The 15,524-nt window shown below is 44.8% G+C and overlaps 1 protein-coding gene and 1 long non-coding RNA gene across 7 annotated transcripts in view; one reads left to right on the top strand and one right to left on the bottom strand.

Moving 5' to 3' along the window:
- The window catches only part of LOC137339954 (metal transporter CNNM1), a 106,103-nt gene that overhangs the window by 48,336 nt on the left and 42,243 nt on the right, over window positions 1-15,524 (top strand). For both annotated transcript variants that reach the window (XR_010966652.1, XM_068002060.1), the window contains exon 5: window positions 1,298-1,397. Coding sequence is in view for 1 of the 2 variants with exons in the window: in XM_068002060.1 (XP_067858161.1) it covers window positions 1,298-1,397 (100 nt within the window). In the remaining variant the exon portion in view is untranslated. The remainder of the gene's footprint in view (window positions 1-1,297; window positions 1,398-15,524) is intronic.
- Window positions 1-15,524, bottom strand: part of LOC137339955 (uncharacterized) — a 66,293-nt gene that overhangs the window by 31,364 nt on the left and 19,405 nt on the right. The gene's annotated exons all lie outside the window — the stretch shown is intronic.

The raw sequence follows: 15,524 nt of genomic DNA, 5'->3' as shown, positions 1-15,524 counted from the left end.
GGTTGGGATTAACAACCCTGTTTGCTGAGATATATAGTGGCAGTCTGACTTCCTAGTAATCAACTGCAATTTTTAAATATATTTTCTCTCCACAATATTCTGTCCTTTTTTGCTGGTGTATAGTTCCATGGGTATTGGCAGCCATCGGGTACTGTACCGAAGTGCCCATATGCGAGTGTGTTCAATTATGTAGGGTATCACAGCCAAACTCTATTGCATTCTCGATCAACACCCACAGCCTGACCTTTTTTAGCAGTGGTTGCTGGATAGCAATCAGGAGTAGGAACTCTGTGTAATTTCACCCCCTGGGTGCTGAGGCCAGTTGTAGCAACCTTAACTTTCCCTTGGCTGTGATCAGTTAATTCAGCACAGAGTGGTGATCAAACCTAGAATGTATGGCTTAGTACTACATCGAGTGGTGCGTTTAGCAAATTGACCATTGCGGGAGCTCTGCAAATTATCTTTTTAACCAACGTGGAATGAGTATGTCCAAATTGTTAAGTGTGGATATTATCACACTCCAATGGTATGGGAGTACATTGGCATCACCGTGCATGTTATCAGCAGGAATCTGATGGAACAAAGCAAATCTGTAAGCTCAGAGTGCTGATCATAAACCAAAAGCCAGATGCATGGAGGTGCCTGAGCATAGTCTAGGGAAATGACTTCTGATTATTTTTTTCTTCTCTCCTGGTCTTTGAATGTTGTCTGCTCTGGTGTCTTAGCTAACATTTCTTTGTCAAATAAAATTCTGTAGTGTGTGGGACTTCCTAATCTTGCTTTAAGATCAGAACATAAAGAATTTTATGGACATTAAGGCAAACAAGCCCACTCCTTTTTGGTTGATCTCAACCTCAATTACCAACCTTCTCAATCCCCTTGCTCTTCAGAAATTTGTCAAATCTCTCACCATCAGGAAGACTCATTGTATGCAGTATAGCTCACTTTCTAGCTGAGGTAAGAGGCTAGGATCTGAATGTGGTGGATTGCCAACAAAAGGAATGTGTAGGAGGTTTCAGAGTGGCAAAATGTGAATTTGCACCTGCAAGTCACCTACTTAAGTTCATGATCTTGGTCACTGGAGGAGGTGAAAACTGACAGCTAAATACTTTTCTGAGGAAATAGAAGAATGAAATCTGAAGATTGAGTGATGTATAGGGATCCAAAATGGGTGGGCGGATGGAATTTAATGGAGTGAGTGGAATAAATCAAATAGGGGTGATCAGAATTATTGACATGCTGACTACCTATCACAGTGCTTGATAATGTGACTTCATGCAATGATTGTTTCATGCAGGGAAAGGTGGAAGTTGAAATAAGCAAAGAAGCCTTGAAATTTGAAAATGGAGCTTTCACTTATTATGGAGTCCCTGCGCTCACAACTACGGTTCCCTCAGGTAGAATTTTCTCCTTTTAACAAGTTTATAATACCATTTTAGAGCATTTATTTTAAGCTGTTTGTAGGAGTTGAGAGCATATTCTACCAGATTTCAATTGAGCTCCTACAACTATCATAGTTCATTTTGCTTGGCTTACTTGAGCTCCATTTTAAGAAAGGGCGTATTTATTACTTTAATACCTATATTTTAATGAAAATTGAAAATGGGTTCTGTTACGGTTTTACATCTTTCGAATAATATTTCTTACGTCTGCTGTTTAAGTTGAGTCTGTTGTCTACATAGTGACTGCCAATCACCTTCTTCCTAATTAGTGTTTCACTTTCTGTTTTTCTTCTCTCTAATTGGTTATTTTCCAAATATGATGTTACAAAAAAAGTAGCCCAATTTCAATTTTCACCAAAAATAAATTCTACCCATTCACAATCCAACAAAACCAATGCTCTGACGTACAGCTGCAAGGCGAGTTCCCCACATGACCCTAAAAAAATAAAATTTATCACTTAACACATCAAAAAAATTCCAAGGAAATCACACTTGCCCATAAGTGTGATTCTAATAATCTTCCCCTCCTCCCCACCATAATACCCCATACTTCACAGCGTACCTGGCCAGTTGACACCCCATGTTCCAAGGGCTGGTTTGACTCACGCTGCACTCTTGACCCATCCTCCAATGAGACAGAGTTCCTTTTCTAACTACAGGTCCCACCGCTTATAGCGGACGCATTGGTGTCAACGCGATTTGCCCGCTATACACGGGTAAAGAGTACTTTATGGATGTGGGTCAAAAAAATAATGTAGAGAAATTACCTACACTGTGATGAAAATGACACCTCCAACTGTCCTCGAGTAACTGACGGCCGAGATCCTGGAGCTGACGGGCAACGCGGTTCGGGACAACAAGAAGTTGCGCATCATCCCCCGTCACCTGCAGCTCATGATCCGCGATGATGAGGAGCTCAACAAGCCAGCAAGAAGGGCTAGCAGCAGTCGCAGGATCTCTAGAGTCCACGGAGAGTGACTGAAGGTGGCGGGGCTACACTTTCCAACTGCCTCCCGTAATTGTTAACAGTGTGAACGGCTCATTGAAGCTGCCTGAAGTTTCCATCAGCTGTTTGCACTGTTAACCTTTAACAACTACGGGAGGCGGTGGAAACTTTGGGCATCTTCAATCAGCTCATGCGTTTAACGTGAGTGCAGCAGGGGTTGACCTGATATGTCTTGATTCTATTAATGTCTGTGGTTCTAATATCTGCCTGTTTATGTTGCAAAGTGAGGTGTTGATTAGATGCAGCCATAAAAAAAAATCAGCTTTTAAAAAGTCGGTAAGTACTGAATGGCACGAAATAGCCAGCGCGCTTAATACGTTTTAAGCTGCACCTTTGTATTTGATGCTTATGGTGATGACAAATGGATAGCACCATTTTCCCGATATGGGCGGCTGTCCGTGATAAGTGAGGACAGTGTAAGTGCTGGGGTTTGAATATATTAGATGCTTCAAACTGTTCAAAATAAACTGATCAATGCCTCTGTTAAAATAACAGAGAGGATTTCATATAAAGCTAGTATCCCATGGAATAATTTCAGAGCAGTGGTCCATAAGACCGTAAGAGATAGGAGCAGGAGTAGGCCATTCGGCCCCTCTAGCCTGCTCCGCCATTTAGTGAGATCATGGCTGATCTGATTTTTACCTCAACTTCACTTTCCCGCCCTTTCCCCATATCCTTTGACTCCCTTGCTGATCAAAAATTTGTCTAACTCAGCCTTGAATGTATTCAATGACTCAGCCTCCACAGCTTTTCGGAGTAAAGAATTCCAAAGATTCACGACCCTCTGGGAGAAGAAATTCCTCCTCATTTCCGTCTTAAACGGGCGACGCCTTATTCTGAGACTATGCCTCCTAGTTTTAGATTCCCCCATGAGGGGTAACATCCTCTCAGCATCTACCCAATGGAGTCCCCTCAGAATCTTGTATATTTCAATAAGATCTCCTCTCATTCTTCTAAACTCCAATGAGTATAGACCCAACCTGATCAATCTTTCCTCATAAGACAACCCTTCCATACCCGGAATCAACCTAGTAAACATTCTTTGAACTGCCTCCAATGCAAGTATGTCCTTCCTTAAATAAGGGCACCAGAACTGTACGCAGTACTCCAGGTGTGGTCTTACCAGCACCCTGTACAGTTGTAGCATGACTTTCCTGCTTTTATACTCCATCCCCCTAGAAATAAAGGCCAATATTCCGTTTGCCTTCCGGATTATCTGCTGCACCTGTATGTTGACTTTTTGTGTTTCATGACCCTTATTTATCCTTCAGTAAGTTTTTAAAGAAATATTTATAGTTTTTATAAAATGGGAAACCAACTTCATATTATTAAAAGACAATAAACAGACCGGTAACGTTTCACTGCTATAAATATAGGAAAATACTTTTTGTTATTGAACATTTAAATTGCATGATTTATTTATTTTGAAATGAGTCACCTCAATAGTAACGTCTTCTGTATGTTATAATGTGTGTACTTTGCGAAGCTTTCCAGATAAATGTTTAACTATGCACATACTATCCTTCATTTATGATACAGTTTTTACATTCTGCGGGTGCAGGCATAGAAAAGACTCAAAATCAAAATCTGAAATAAAACCAGAAAATGCTGGTAATACTCAGCAAGTCAGGCAGTATCTGCGGAGAAAGAAACAGAGTTAACGCTTCAGGTCGATGACTCTTCGTCAGAACTGGAAGAAGTTGAAGATTTAACTTTTTAAGCACGTACAGAGCCAGGCAAAGGTGGGGGAGGGGAGGGGAGGAGAGGAAAGAACAAAAGGGAGGGTCTCTGATAGGATGGAGGCCAGGAGTGATTGAGTGATAAAAGGGATGATGGTTCAAAGCAAGGAGGGTGTTATTGGGACAAGTAAAGAAACAAAAGATGGGGCTAGAGGAGCTGTAAATGGGAACATCAGAAACAATACCAGCAACTGCTGTCTGGAAAAAATGGGAGCAGTGGTTGTGATCTGAAACTGTTGAAATCATTGTTGAGTCCAGAAGGTTGTAAAGTGCCTAATCAAAAGATGAGGTTCTGTTCCTCGAGCTTCCATGAAGCTTCATTGGAACAGTGTAGGAGGCCGAGGACAGGGGGGTCAGAGTGGAAGTGGGATGGAGAATTAAAACGGCAAGCGACCGGAAGGTCAGGGTCACTGTCGCGGACAGTGCAGAGGTGTTCAGCAAAGCGATCACCCAATTCTGCATTTGGGCTCCCCAGTATAGAGGAGACCTCATCGTGAGCAGCGAATACAGTATACTAAATTGAAAGAAGTACAAGTAAATCGGTGTTTCACCTGGAAGGTGTGTTTGGGGCCCTGGACAGTAGGGAAGGGAGAAGGTGAAAAGGCAGGTGTTGATTGGAAAGACTGTTAGAATATAATAGCAACAGTAGAGTTGAAGCTCCAGGATCAAGTCCTCAGCTTTCCCTTTCCCTCTGAACTCCAGGTTGATGGTCCTTGCCTTCCAGCTTCCTCACAACCACAGGCCTCCCATTCCCTCCTAGCTCAGGTCCAGTCACCCTGATCTAGCTCCCTTCCAACCCAGGTCCCATTCCCAGCTCTGTTTCTCTTTTGTCTGCGTGTATTGCAGCAGATCCCAGACACACCAGTACTAGTCACAGCTATGCCTCTGGATCCAATGCAACAGTGCCAGAAGATTACCTAGTTGGAGTAGAGGTGAATCCCGGCCCAGGCACAATTCCCACACCCTCTCAGCATGACTTTGACTTCCCCCTCTACCCACACCAATCTCTCCTCCAGTTCCAGGCCTGAGCCCAACCCCATCTTTTGTTTCCTGCCTTACACTGTTGGTTCAGGGCTTCATATTGGAGGGAGAAGAAAGAGAGAATGAGATATGCAGAGACAATGACATACAGAGAAAGAAAATGTGTAAAGTATACAAAGTCTGGTATCCCACTAGTTCTGCCTCCAAATATGATGTCACAACGAGGGGGGTGGGTAGGTGGAAGGAGCAGCCCCTGCTCTCAGTTGGAATTTGTCAGAGGCCAGGAAGGGGTAGAAACCCAGTGGTAACCCCAGATTATAATAATTCTGCATCCAAAATGGGCTGCAATTAATCCTGACTGGGGAGGAATTGGTTAGCGACAAAGCGTTGTGCAAGAGAGTAAGGAGAAAGGCTTCCATCTGCAGTATTTTACCCAGAAAGTTTATGTTGCAAAACTGAATATTCATCACCATTTCTCCATCAGAAGATTCAAAATAAGTTAATCACCCTTTGATACTGCAAAGGACCTGAATGATAGGTTATCGTGCTGTGCTAGTGTTTCAGTCCTAATTTTTATGGTTGTTTCTCTGTTTTAGTTAAATATTTTCATTAATTTTAATCTGTAAAAGTTTGTTGCGCTGTTAGTTGATTGAGAAATTAAGTAATCTTATACATAATGTCCTGTATAGAGATTACTGCAATTGGCTTAATTGTTAACCTGGGACCTGCGTTGCCTGCAAGGGCAGACTTCAGTAAAGGTAGAGTGTTGGTTCTTGGGAAAGGCTGTGAAATCATTGAGAGGCAACAGTCTAAAAACATGAATCATAATATTAAATGAAACTAACATGATTAGTGACTATCCATAGCCGTCTTTTTTTTCATGAGTCCCTTTCCTAAAAGTGTAGTGTAAATAATAAAAGCAGTGAACATATATAGTGTGTGTAGAGGAGTCTTATCAATGTAAATTATGATTGGCCCATTTCTATGTGAGGTGAAGAGTGTACACTAAAATCACCATTTCAGTAAAACTGGTATCTGCTGTAAGAATTGCTTACTTTGTTCCCTGGAGACACACCAGGGTGTGTGTAAATTGCTTTACTGTTATACTATTAATTTGGGGGAGAGAGGAACAGTCTCCTCCAAATGCTGAAAATGTCCAATAGCTTTGGATGGATGAATTACAATGGGCTGAAGGGCCATCCTCAGCCATAATTATCTTGTAAATGACTTGGTGCACAAGATCACATTATTTTGTGGTGGCTGCTAAGGGACAGCAAATTAAATGGAATTGTTCATTGTTTGATCAATGGTTATGGGTCTACAGAGCAGAGATACTCTAATTTTAGCATCTTGCCGGGGTGTGCTTTGGCTCTGAAAACCTGTATTGTCTGTGGAGAATGGAAATTTTAGTTTGGTATAAATCGCTGCATATTCTTCCATTGACTAAGGGAGTTGAAGAGGGCATTAAAAGTTCACCCCTTCCTCACGCAGGATGTCATAAGCGTGCTCGCTTATGCTCCTGTTATCTTCAATTAGAGAAGGGGGTACCAATGCATGTGACCTAATTACCCCCTCCCCCATCTGAAATACTTTAAATAATTTTATAAATATCTTGCCTAACTGCATAATTAAACAAAATGCTATTAAAGCTAATTGAAAACTTCCTTTTGATAGCTTGCTGAGTTTATCCAGCAAGTAGCTGAGCCATTCAGATGAGTAAGGCTCCAGATCTGATTCCCAGGCTACACTGTGTTAGCTGATCTCATCTAGGGCAGTACTTGGAGCACTGCCATTGGCATCAGCTCTCCGGGTTAGGATAGAAAAACCAGCTAGGCTTTCTGCTCCTGATCAGACGAGGACTGTATTGGTCTCAGCTGTGAAGTCTGCTGTAGTCCAGTAGCCTGCTGATGCTCATTGTCAAGCCTTGCACATGAATAACAACAATTTGGGCAAAGTATCAGAATGTGACTGATTCCTTTGAAACTGTTTTCTGGGAAGAAGTCAACATCTTCAGGAGAAAATTGGAAACATAACCCCTAAACATGATGCAGAATGATATTCCATAATCTCTAATGTTAAATGTTATTTGACTCCATGCCTAATAGAGAAACTATACAGGACATGGTATCCATAATGTGGCTTTTTAATAATTTTTTCTGTGGTTTTCAATGGCAGTCTAGTGTAGATATAAATAGCTGAGGTGGTAAATGTATCCAGCTTACTTCAAAGCCATCAGATGGCCATCATGACTGCCACATTTTGCTTTGATTGCTAGCAGGCCATTGTCTTCTAATGACATTTTATTTTTACTTTTTCCAGCATACCTAAACTGCCCATTTTCCATTTTAGCCTTGTTATCATATCTTAGAGTTCACTTCAAATTCAATTATGTGGGATCTCGCTGCCTCGGATAACAAAATCAATAACAACATACCCATTAGACCGCACGGTGATTGTGATTATCTCTCCTATGTCATTGACTGTAATAACCTTAGCTGAACCCAGCACTATAATGTATTAAAATTGGTTACAGTACTTTGTACTGCTTGTCTACAAAGTGGTTGTGTTAATTTTTCCAGTTGAAAATTATACTGGAAGGAAAAGTGGGCAGAAGATATGGGGTGGGGGTGTTCAACCTTTTGGAGCAGGGGCTGGATACAGTTTTCAATGACTGGGCTGTATGTCATTGCACAAAACTGAGAGTACCCATATATAGAAATGAGAGGCCTCTATACACAAAATTGCAAGACCCCATCGCAGAAAGTTCAAACCCCTGATACACAAAAATTCAAACCACCATACTCCAAAGTTTCTACATCCTTATATACCAAAAATACACACAAAAGCCTCCCAGTCTCAAGTCCAAACCTCCCCTTGCAAAAGTTGGTTAATTGCCTGTACCTCACCTTTTTGCTCATCTCTTCCTAACCTGCTCTGCTGCACTACGTGTTGAGGTCTACTGCAGTCCACTATTCTCCACTGTGATCTCCTCCCCTGTATTTTCCTCGACAGCTGCCTTTGGCTGGGAATTTCCTCGGAGTTGCTCCTGCACCGTCATGTAACTTTGCTGAAATTGCAGCGGAAACCCCGTTTACGCATGTAAACAGGGTTTCCGCCATACTTTCGGCGAAGCTACGATGACAGAGCGAGGGCATCTGTGAGGAAATTTTCTGTCTGTGTCAATTGAAGGAGAATTACTGGAGCAAATGTGCTCATGGAGGATATTCCCCTCACCCTACATACTTCCAGTGCATCCTCCTATTGAAACCATTGCACACATTGTTCAACAAAGGAGTCCTTTAAATATTAACTAAGCAGCAGCTTATTATGTAAAGCCACAGCTTACAATTCTTAATACTTTTTTCTTCCCTCTCCTCTTTTGAAGATGTTGATGCGCAGAGGGCTTTCTTCATCCGTGAAATAATACAGTGAAAGTTAGAAGCCTTACTTGACTCTGGCAGGACATCACAGCCAAGCGATCCTGTCCTCACATGATGTCCATATGTGGGGATCATTGGATTGCAATAGGGAGTGTGAACCCTGGCTGATTTTCCATCCTTAGCCTAGGGGCACCAAAGCCAATTATAGCAACCCAACCATCACCCTTGCTGAGATCAGCCAGCTCATTAGAAACTGGGAATCAAATCTATGATCTTCTGGTCTGTATGGAAAATTTATTTTCCAAATTTCCTTGGCATACACTTTGGTTTAACATTACTGTCAAAGAAAAATGACCGTGAATGCTATAAATCTGAAATAAAAACACAAAATGCCTGTGAAACACAGCAGGTCCATCGGAATCTGAGAAAAGACGAAGCGTCTACACCCGAAATGTTATTCTATCTGGATGCTGACAAGCCTGTTCTGTATTTCCAGCATTTTCTGCCTTATTTCTATAAGATATTTGCACTTTGCAGTGTAAGTTAATGCAACAAATATCTGTTTCTAGTTTCTGACCTCACCCTATGGCCACATGGAGATGAAGCTCTTGCAGAATGCACCAGCATATATTCACTGAAAGACTTGAGAATTATTTTTAGATTTTTTTTTAACAAGGTACTCTGTTTTCATGAAGAAACATTTGACCAACCTTTCTTCACTTATTTACAAACATTTAATGCAGTGACGTAAATTCTTCCAAGCTGCATTACATTTTTGTAGGTAGCATCATGTTAAAAAAGGATTGCTCTTTCTCAAACAAATAAAAGTTCCCAATAATGTAGATAGAATAAATTTCTCATCATCGCACTTTTGCCAATTCCACACCTGCCCTTCATTGCAGAAATTTGATGGTTGCAATTGCTTCAGTCACTTATTGTCAAACTGTTTGAAAATGGCCAGGCATAAAATTAAAACTGTGCAAATTTTCATTAAGATTAATTTCACAAAAATTTAATCACATGGAAATGATCTGATTTACAGTGCTTAGAATCATAGAATGGTTACAGCACAGAAGGAGGCCATTCTGCCCGTTGAGCCCATGCCGGATCTTTGTATGAGCAATCCAGTTAGTCCCATTCCCTCGCTCTTTCCCCGTAGCCCTGCAAATTTTTTCCCTTCGAGTATTTATCCAATTCCTTTTTGAAAGCCACGATTGAATCTGCTTCCACCTCCCTTTCTGAAGGCAGCGCATTCCAGATCATAACTACTCGCTGCGTAAAAATGTTCTTCCTCATGTCGCCTTTGGTTCTTTTGCTAATCACCTTAAATCTGTGTCCTCTGGTTCTGGACCCTTCTGCCAATGGGAACAGTTTCTCTTTATTTACTTTATCTAAATCCTTCATGATTTTTGAACACTTCTATCAAATCTCCTCTCAACCTTCTCTGCTCCAAGGAGAACAACCCCAGCTTCTCCAGTCTATCCACGTAACTGAAATCCCTCATCCCTGGAACCATTCTAGCAAATCTTTTCTGCACCCTCTCTTTAAGGCCTTCACACCCTTCCTAAAGTGCGGTGCCCAGAATTGGACACAATACTCCAGTTGCGGCCGAGCCAGTGTTTTATAAAGGTTCAACATAACTTCCTTGCTTTTGTACTCTATGGGCCCGATTTTACCAGGGGTGCGGATTCTCGGCGGGTGGGCCAGCGGGCGCGTTAAAAACGCGCCCGGTGAAATTGGTGGGTTTCCCGCGCGATCGCAGCAGGCAACACACTAATTGGAGCCACTTAACTGCACCTCCGGGTTCCACGCTGCTGATCTGCGCGTCGGGCGGGCTGCGCATGCGCAGTACGATCTGTCAGCTGGAGGCGCTCTATTTAAAGGGGCAGTCCTCCACTGACAGATGCTGCAACAAATTTGAAAACTTACAGCATGGAGCAGCCCAGGGGGAAGGCTGCTCCCAGTTTAATGATGCCTCACCCCAGGTATCAATACATGGGGTGAGGAGGAGGGGGAGGACAGAGATCTTCCACCCGGCGGGCGGGAGGAAGCAGCCTGCCTCTGCCACCAAGAAGGCCTGGCTCGAGGTGGCAGAGGAGGTCACCAGCGCCACCACCATATCGCCCACCTGCATACAGTGCAGGAGGCGCTCCAATGACATCAGTAGGTCAGCCACAGTGAGAACTCGTAGTCTTTCCCCTACACACCGTCTGCCACAACACTGCCCCCACCCCACATCTCCTTCGGCACTGCCAACACTACTGTCACATCACCCCTCATACCCACTCAAACCCCATCCCCATCTTACCTGCACCTACTCACCTCGCGAGTACTCACCCCGCCACTACCACGCAACCCAACCCTCATACAATCTCATGGCTCTATCCCATACTCACCCTCTCGTGCATCTCTCTCACGGCCAGCCTCACTCAACCTGCCACCATCTGCGCTGCAGCCACAGGGCATGCATCACATATTTGCAGTAGGCAGCGTAAGGCAAACGTGCCGTGAGCATGAAGGGGATGCACAAGGGTGTTTGAGGGTTTGTCATGGGTGTTACCTATATTGAATATCAGAACAACTCACAGCACACATTGTATTGGCACCACTACTGCCATGTCTTCGCGAATCCTGTCTGTTTTGCGCAATAATGCCCGCTCCTGTGTATCACTATGCGGACCCACCACTGATGCCACCCATTGTCACCGCAGAGTGGGTGTGGGTGTTTTTGCAGTGCTCTTCTGCGCAGACGACTGAGAGACATCGGTGATGTCCCCGGTTGCACCCTGGAAGGCTGCGGAGAAGTTCGTGAGGGCAGTGGTGACGTTGACAGCGACAGGTAGGAGGATGGTGCATGGGCCAGCCGGGAGCAGCTCGGCATGAAAGAGGCTGCAGATGTCCACGGCTACATGGCGAGTGACTCTGAGCCTCCGTGTGCACTGCTGCTCAGAGAGGTCCAGGAGGCTGAGCCTCGGTCTGTGGAACGTGTGGCGAGGGTAGTGCCCTCTGCGACGCATCTCTCTCTGCGGTAGCCCTCCCTCCTGCTGTACAGGTGGATGTGTCACAGCACTCTGTTGTGGAGCTCCACGTGTCAGAGGTGGACGGGGTGGGTGGCGAGGCTGGTGAGGCTGGTGATGCTGTTCGCCCTCCGAGGAGGTCATGACTGCAGCTACGGCAGCCCCCATCCGCAAGATGTACATGTGAGGGGGTCCGCAAGTAGGTACATGTCTCCGGACCCCGGGGTAAGTGTGCAGGTTGGTGACTTTGACCGTCAGGATGGGGGTGGTGGAGGCGAAACTTTGTCCCAAGTGACAGCGCGGCCTCCTGCAATGGTGAGGGTCTCCCCCCCCCCCCCCCCCCAACCTGTCAAATGGACCTTTGCAGCTGCCACAGGCTGACAGCTCAACACGTCCATTCGACCTGGGAGTGTTTCCCCCAGTGTGTGAAACAGTCCCATGTTTATCCAAAATCACACACAGTCCCTTAATCAGGTCAGGTAATGACCTGAACAAGCAAAGTAAATACTCTCAAGTGGCATCCCGCTGGCTTTAATTGCCTGCGGGATTCCCACCAGCGGGGGCTGCGCGCGCACGCCGGCGCGTCAGCGTGGAACCCGGAAGTGGGCGGGATCGAGGCGCGATCCGGTCCCGCTGCTCCATTTCGGGATTTTCGAGGCCCCCCCGCCGAGAACGCACCCGAGAGCGGGTGCTAAAATCGGCCCCTATGCCTCTATTTATAAAGCCCAGGATCCTGTATGCTTTTTTAACACTTTGTCACCCTGCCCTACCCCCTTCAAAGATTTGTGCACAAAGACCCCCAGGTCCTCTTGAAGTCTATTACTATCCTCCTCACTGATTACTACACTTACAAGTTTTGTGCCATCTGCAAATTTTGAAATTGTGCCCTGTACACCCAAGCCCAAATCATTATTATATATCAAAAAAAGCAGTGGTTCTTGTACCGACCCCTGGGGAACACCACTATATACCTTCTTCCAGTCCGAAAAACGACCGTTCACCGCTATTCTCTGTTTCCTGCCACTTAGCCAGTTTTGAATCCATGCTGCCACTGCCTCTTTTATTCCATGGGCTTCAATTTTGCTGACAAGCCTATTATGTGGCACTTTATCAAACGCTTTTTAAAAGTCCATATACACAACATCATCCGCATTGCCTTCATCAACCCTCTCTGTTACCTCATCAAAAAACTCAATCAAGTTAGTTGAGCGCAATTTGCCTTTAACAAATCCGTGTTGGCTTTCCTTTATTAATCCACATTTATCCAAGTGACAATTAATTTTGTCCCGGATTATCGTTTCTAAAAGATACCCCACCACTTGGGTTAAACTGGCTGGCCTGTAGTCGCCGGGTTTACCCTTACAGCCTTTTTTGAACAAGGGTGTAACATTTGCAATTCTCCAGTCCTCTGGCACACCCCGGTATCTAAGGAGGATTGGAAGATTATGGCCAGCACCGTTGCGATTTCCACCCTTACTTCCCTCAGCAACCTAGGATGCATCCCATCTGGACCGGGTGACTTAAAAACTTTAAGTACAGCCAGCCTTTCTAGTACCCCTATGAATTTTTAGCCCATTCAGTGACTCAACTACCTCCTCTTTTACTGTGACTTTGGCAGCATCTTCTCCCTTTGGGAAAGACAGATGCAAAGTACTTATTTAGTACCTCAGCCATGCCCTCTGCCTCCATGTGTAGATCTCCCTTTGGTCCCCAATCGGCTCCACCCCTCATTATCCGTTTACTGTTTATATGCCTGTAGAAGACTTTTGGATTCCCTTTTATGTTAGCTGCCAGTCTATTCTTATTTCCTTTTTCACTTCTCTGTACTCTCTATATTCAGCCTGGTTCTCACTTGTATTATCAACCTGACATATGTCATACGCCCCCTTTTTTTGCTTCATCTTACTCTCTATCTCTTTCGTCATCCAGGGAGCTTTGGCTTTGGTTGCCCTACCTTTCCCCCTCGTGGGAATGTACCTAGACTGTACCCAAACTATCTCCTCTTTGAAGGCCACCCATTGTTCGATTACAGTTTTGCCTGCCAATCTTTGATTCCATTTTACCCGGGCCAAATCCGTTCTCAACCCACTGAAACTGGCCCTCCTCCAATTAAGTATTTTTACTGTAGATTGCTCTTTGTCCTTTTCCGTAACTAATCTAAACCTGATACTATGATCACTGTTCCCTAAATGTTCCCCCACTGACACTTGCTCCAGTTGACCCACCTCATTCCCCAGAACCAGATCCAGCAATGCCTCCTTCCTCGTTGGGCCGGAAACATACTGATCCAGAAAGTTCTCCTGAACACACTTCAGAAATTCCTCCTTCTCTTTGCCCTTTACACTATTACTATCCCAGTCTTATGTTAAGATAGTTGAAGTCCCCCATTATCACTACTCTATAGTTCTTGCCCCTCTTTGTAATTTCCCTGCAAATTTACTCCTCTGTCTCCTTCCCACTAGTTGGTGGCCTATAGAGTACACCCAGTAGTGTAATGGCACTTCTTAATTCTAGCTAAATAGATTCTGTCCTTGACCCCCTCAAGGACATCCTCTCTTTCTCCAGCACTGCAATATTCTCCTTAATCAATACTGCCACCCCCTTGTCCCCTCCTTTTTTTCCTCCCCTATCTTTCCTGAACACAATGGGCACGATTTTAACACTGAAAAGCGTGGGGGATCCAAAATCGCAACCATTTCAGGCCTGCCTCCAACCTGCCCATTTCTGGTTTTCACCGGGGCAGGATTGAGGGCCAGGCAACCAACCTGCTCCCAGCAAGTGGGTTGGTTACTAAAACCTTTCAAGGAGGCTACGGGCCTCCATTTTTGCAGATTTTGCAATTTCAACCCCTGGGGGCCAGGATTCCCGGGCCTTCTCCTTCACACCTCGTGAGAGGAGGCAAGAAGGCCCGAAATTGCATGAAAGTGCCTTTGTGGCACAGCTTGTGGGCCCGGAGGAGCAGGAGTGCTTCCCCCAGGCCCAACAAGCCTACCTGCAGCGACTCCCCAACGATCGTCGTCCCCCTCCCCCATCTCCAACCACCCCCCCCCCCCCCCAACAATTGCAGACTCTCGCATGACCCCCCGATTTCCTCTCCCCCAATGATCGTGCACCCCCCCATGACTGACTCCCTCTTGACCCCCATATCCATTGGTGCCCATCCATACAATTGAACACTTACCTTTTCACATCCTCTCCTTGGCTGCTCTCCCATCCGACTGAGGCCAGCCTATCAATCAGGCCAGTCAGTCGGACGGCAAACCGACAAAAAAAAATAAAAGACGTCCTTACATCAAAATCGTAAGGATATTCGGGAAACCAGTACTTCCCGTCCACAATTTGACCCCCTTCCCTGCTCGTGGTTAAAATCATGCCTCTTGTATCCAGGAATATTTAATTCCCAATCCTGTCCTTTTTTGAGCCAGGCCTCTGTTATTGCCACTATATTGTATTTCCATAAGGCTATTTGCGCCTACAACTCACCAACCTTATTTACCATGCTTCGTGCGTTTACACACATGCACTCTAAACCTATCTTAGACCTTCTCGTATTCTCTCTGTCTGATCCCACCTAATACTGTACTATTTCTTACTCTAGTGCTATCTGTCTTTTCCAATCCTTTGTGCACCTTGTTTCTCCTCTCTAATGCTACATCCTGGTGCCCATCCCCTGCCAAATTAGTTTAAACCCTCCCCGTCAGCGCCAATGAACCTCCCCACGAGGACATTGGTCCCAGCTCTGTTAAGGTGCAACCCGTCTGTCTTGAACAGATGCCCCGAGAATCTGAAGCCTTCCCTTTTGCACCATGTCTCTAGCCATGCATTAACCTGCCTTATCTTCCTATTTCTGTACTCACTAGTGCTGGTAGTAATTCAGAGATTGCTACCTTTAAGATACTACTTTTTAACTTCCTCCCTAGCTCCTGAAACTTTGACCACAAGACCTCATCCCTTTTCTT

The sequence above is a fragment of the Heptranchias perlo genome, chromosome 21 (assembly GCF_035084215.1).
Source record: "Heptranchias perlo isolate sHepPer1 chromosome 21, sHepPer1.hap1, whole genome shotgun sequence".
Classification (NCBI taxonomy): Eukaryota; Metazoa; Chordata; class Chondrichthyes; order Hexanchiformes; family Hexanchidae; genus Heptranchias; species Heptranchias perlo.
The sequence above is the reverse complement of the archived record's forward strand: the minus strand, read 5'-3'. Positions and strand labels throughout refer to the sequence as shown.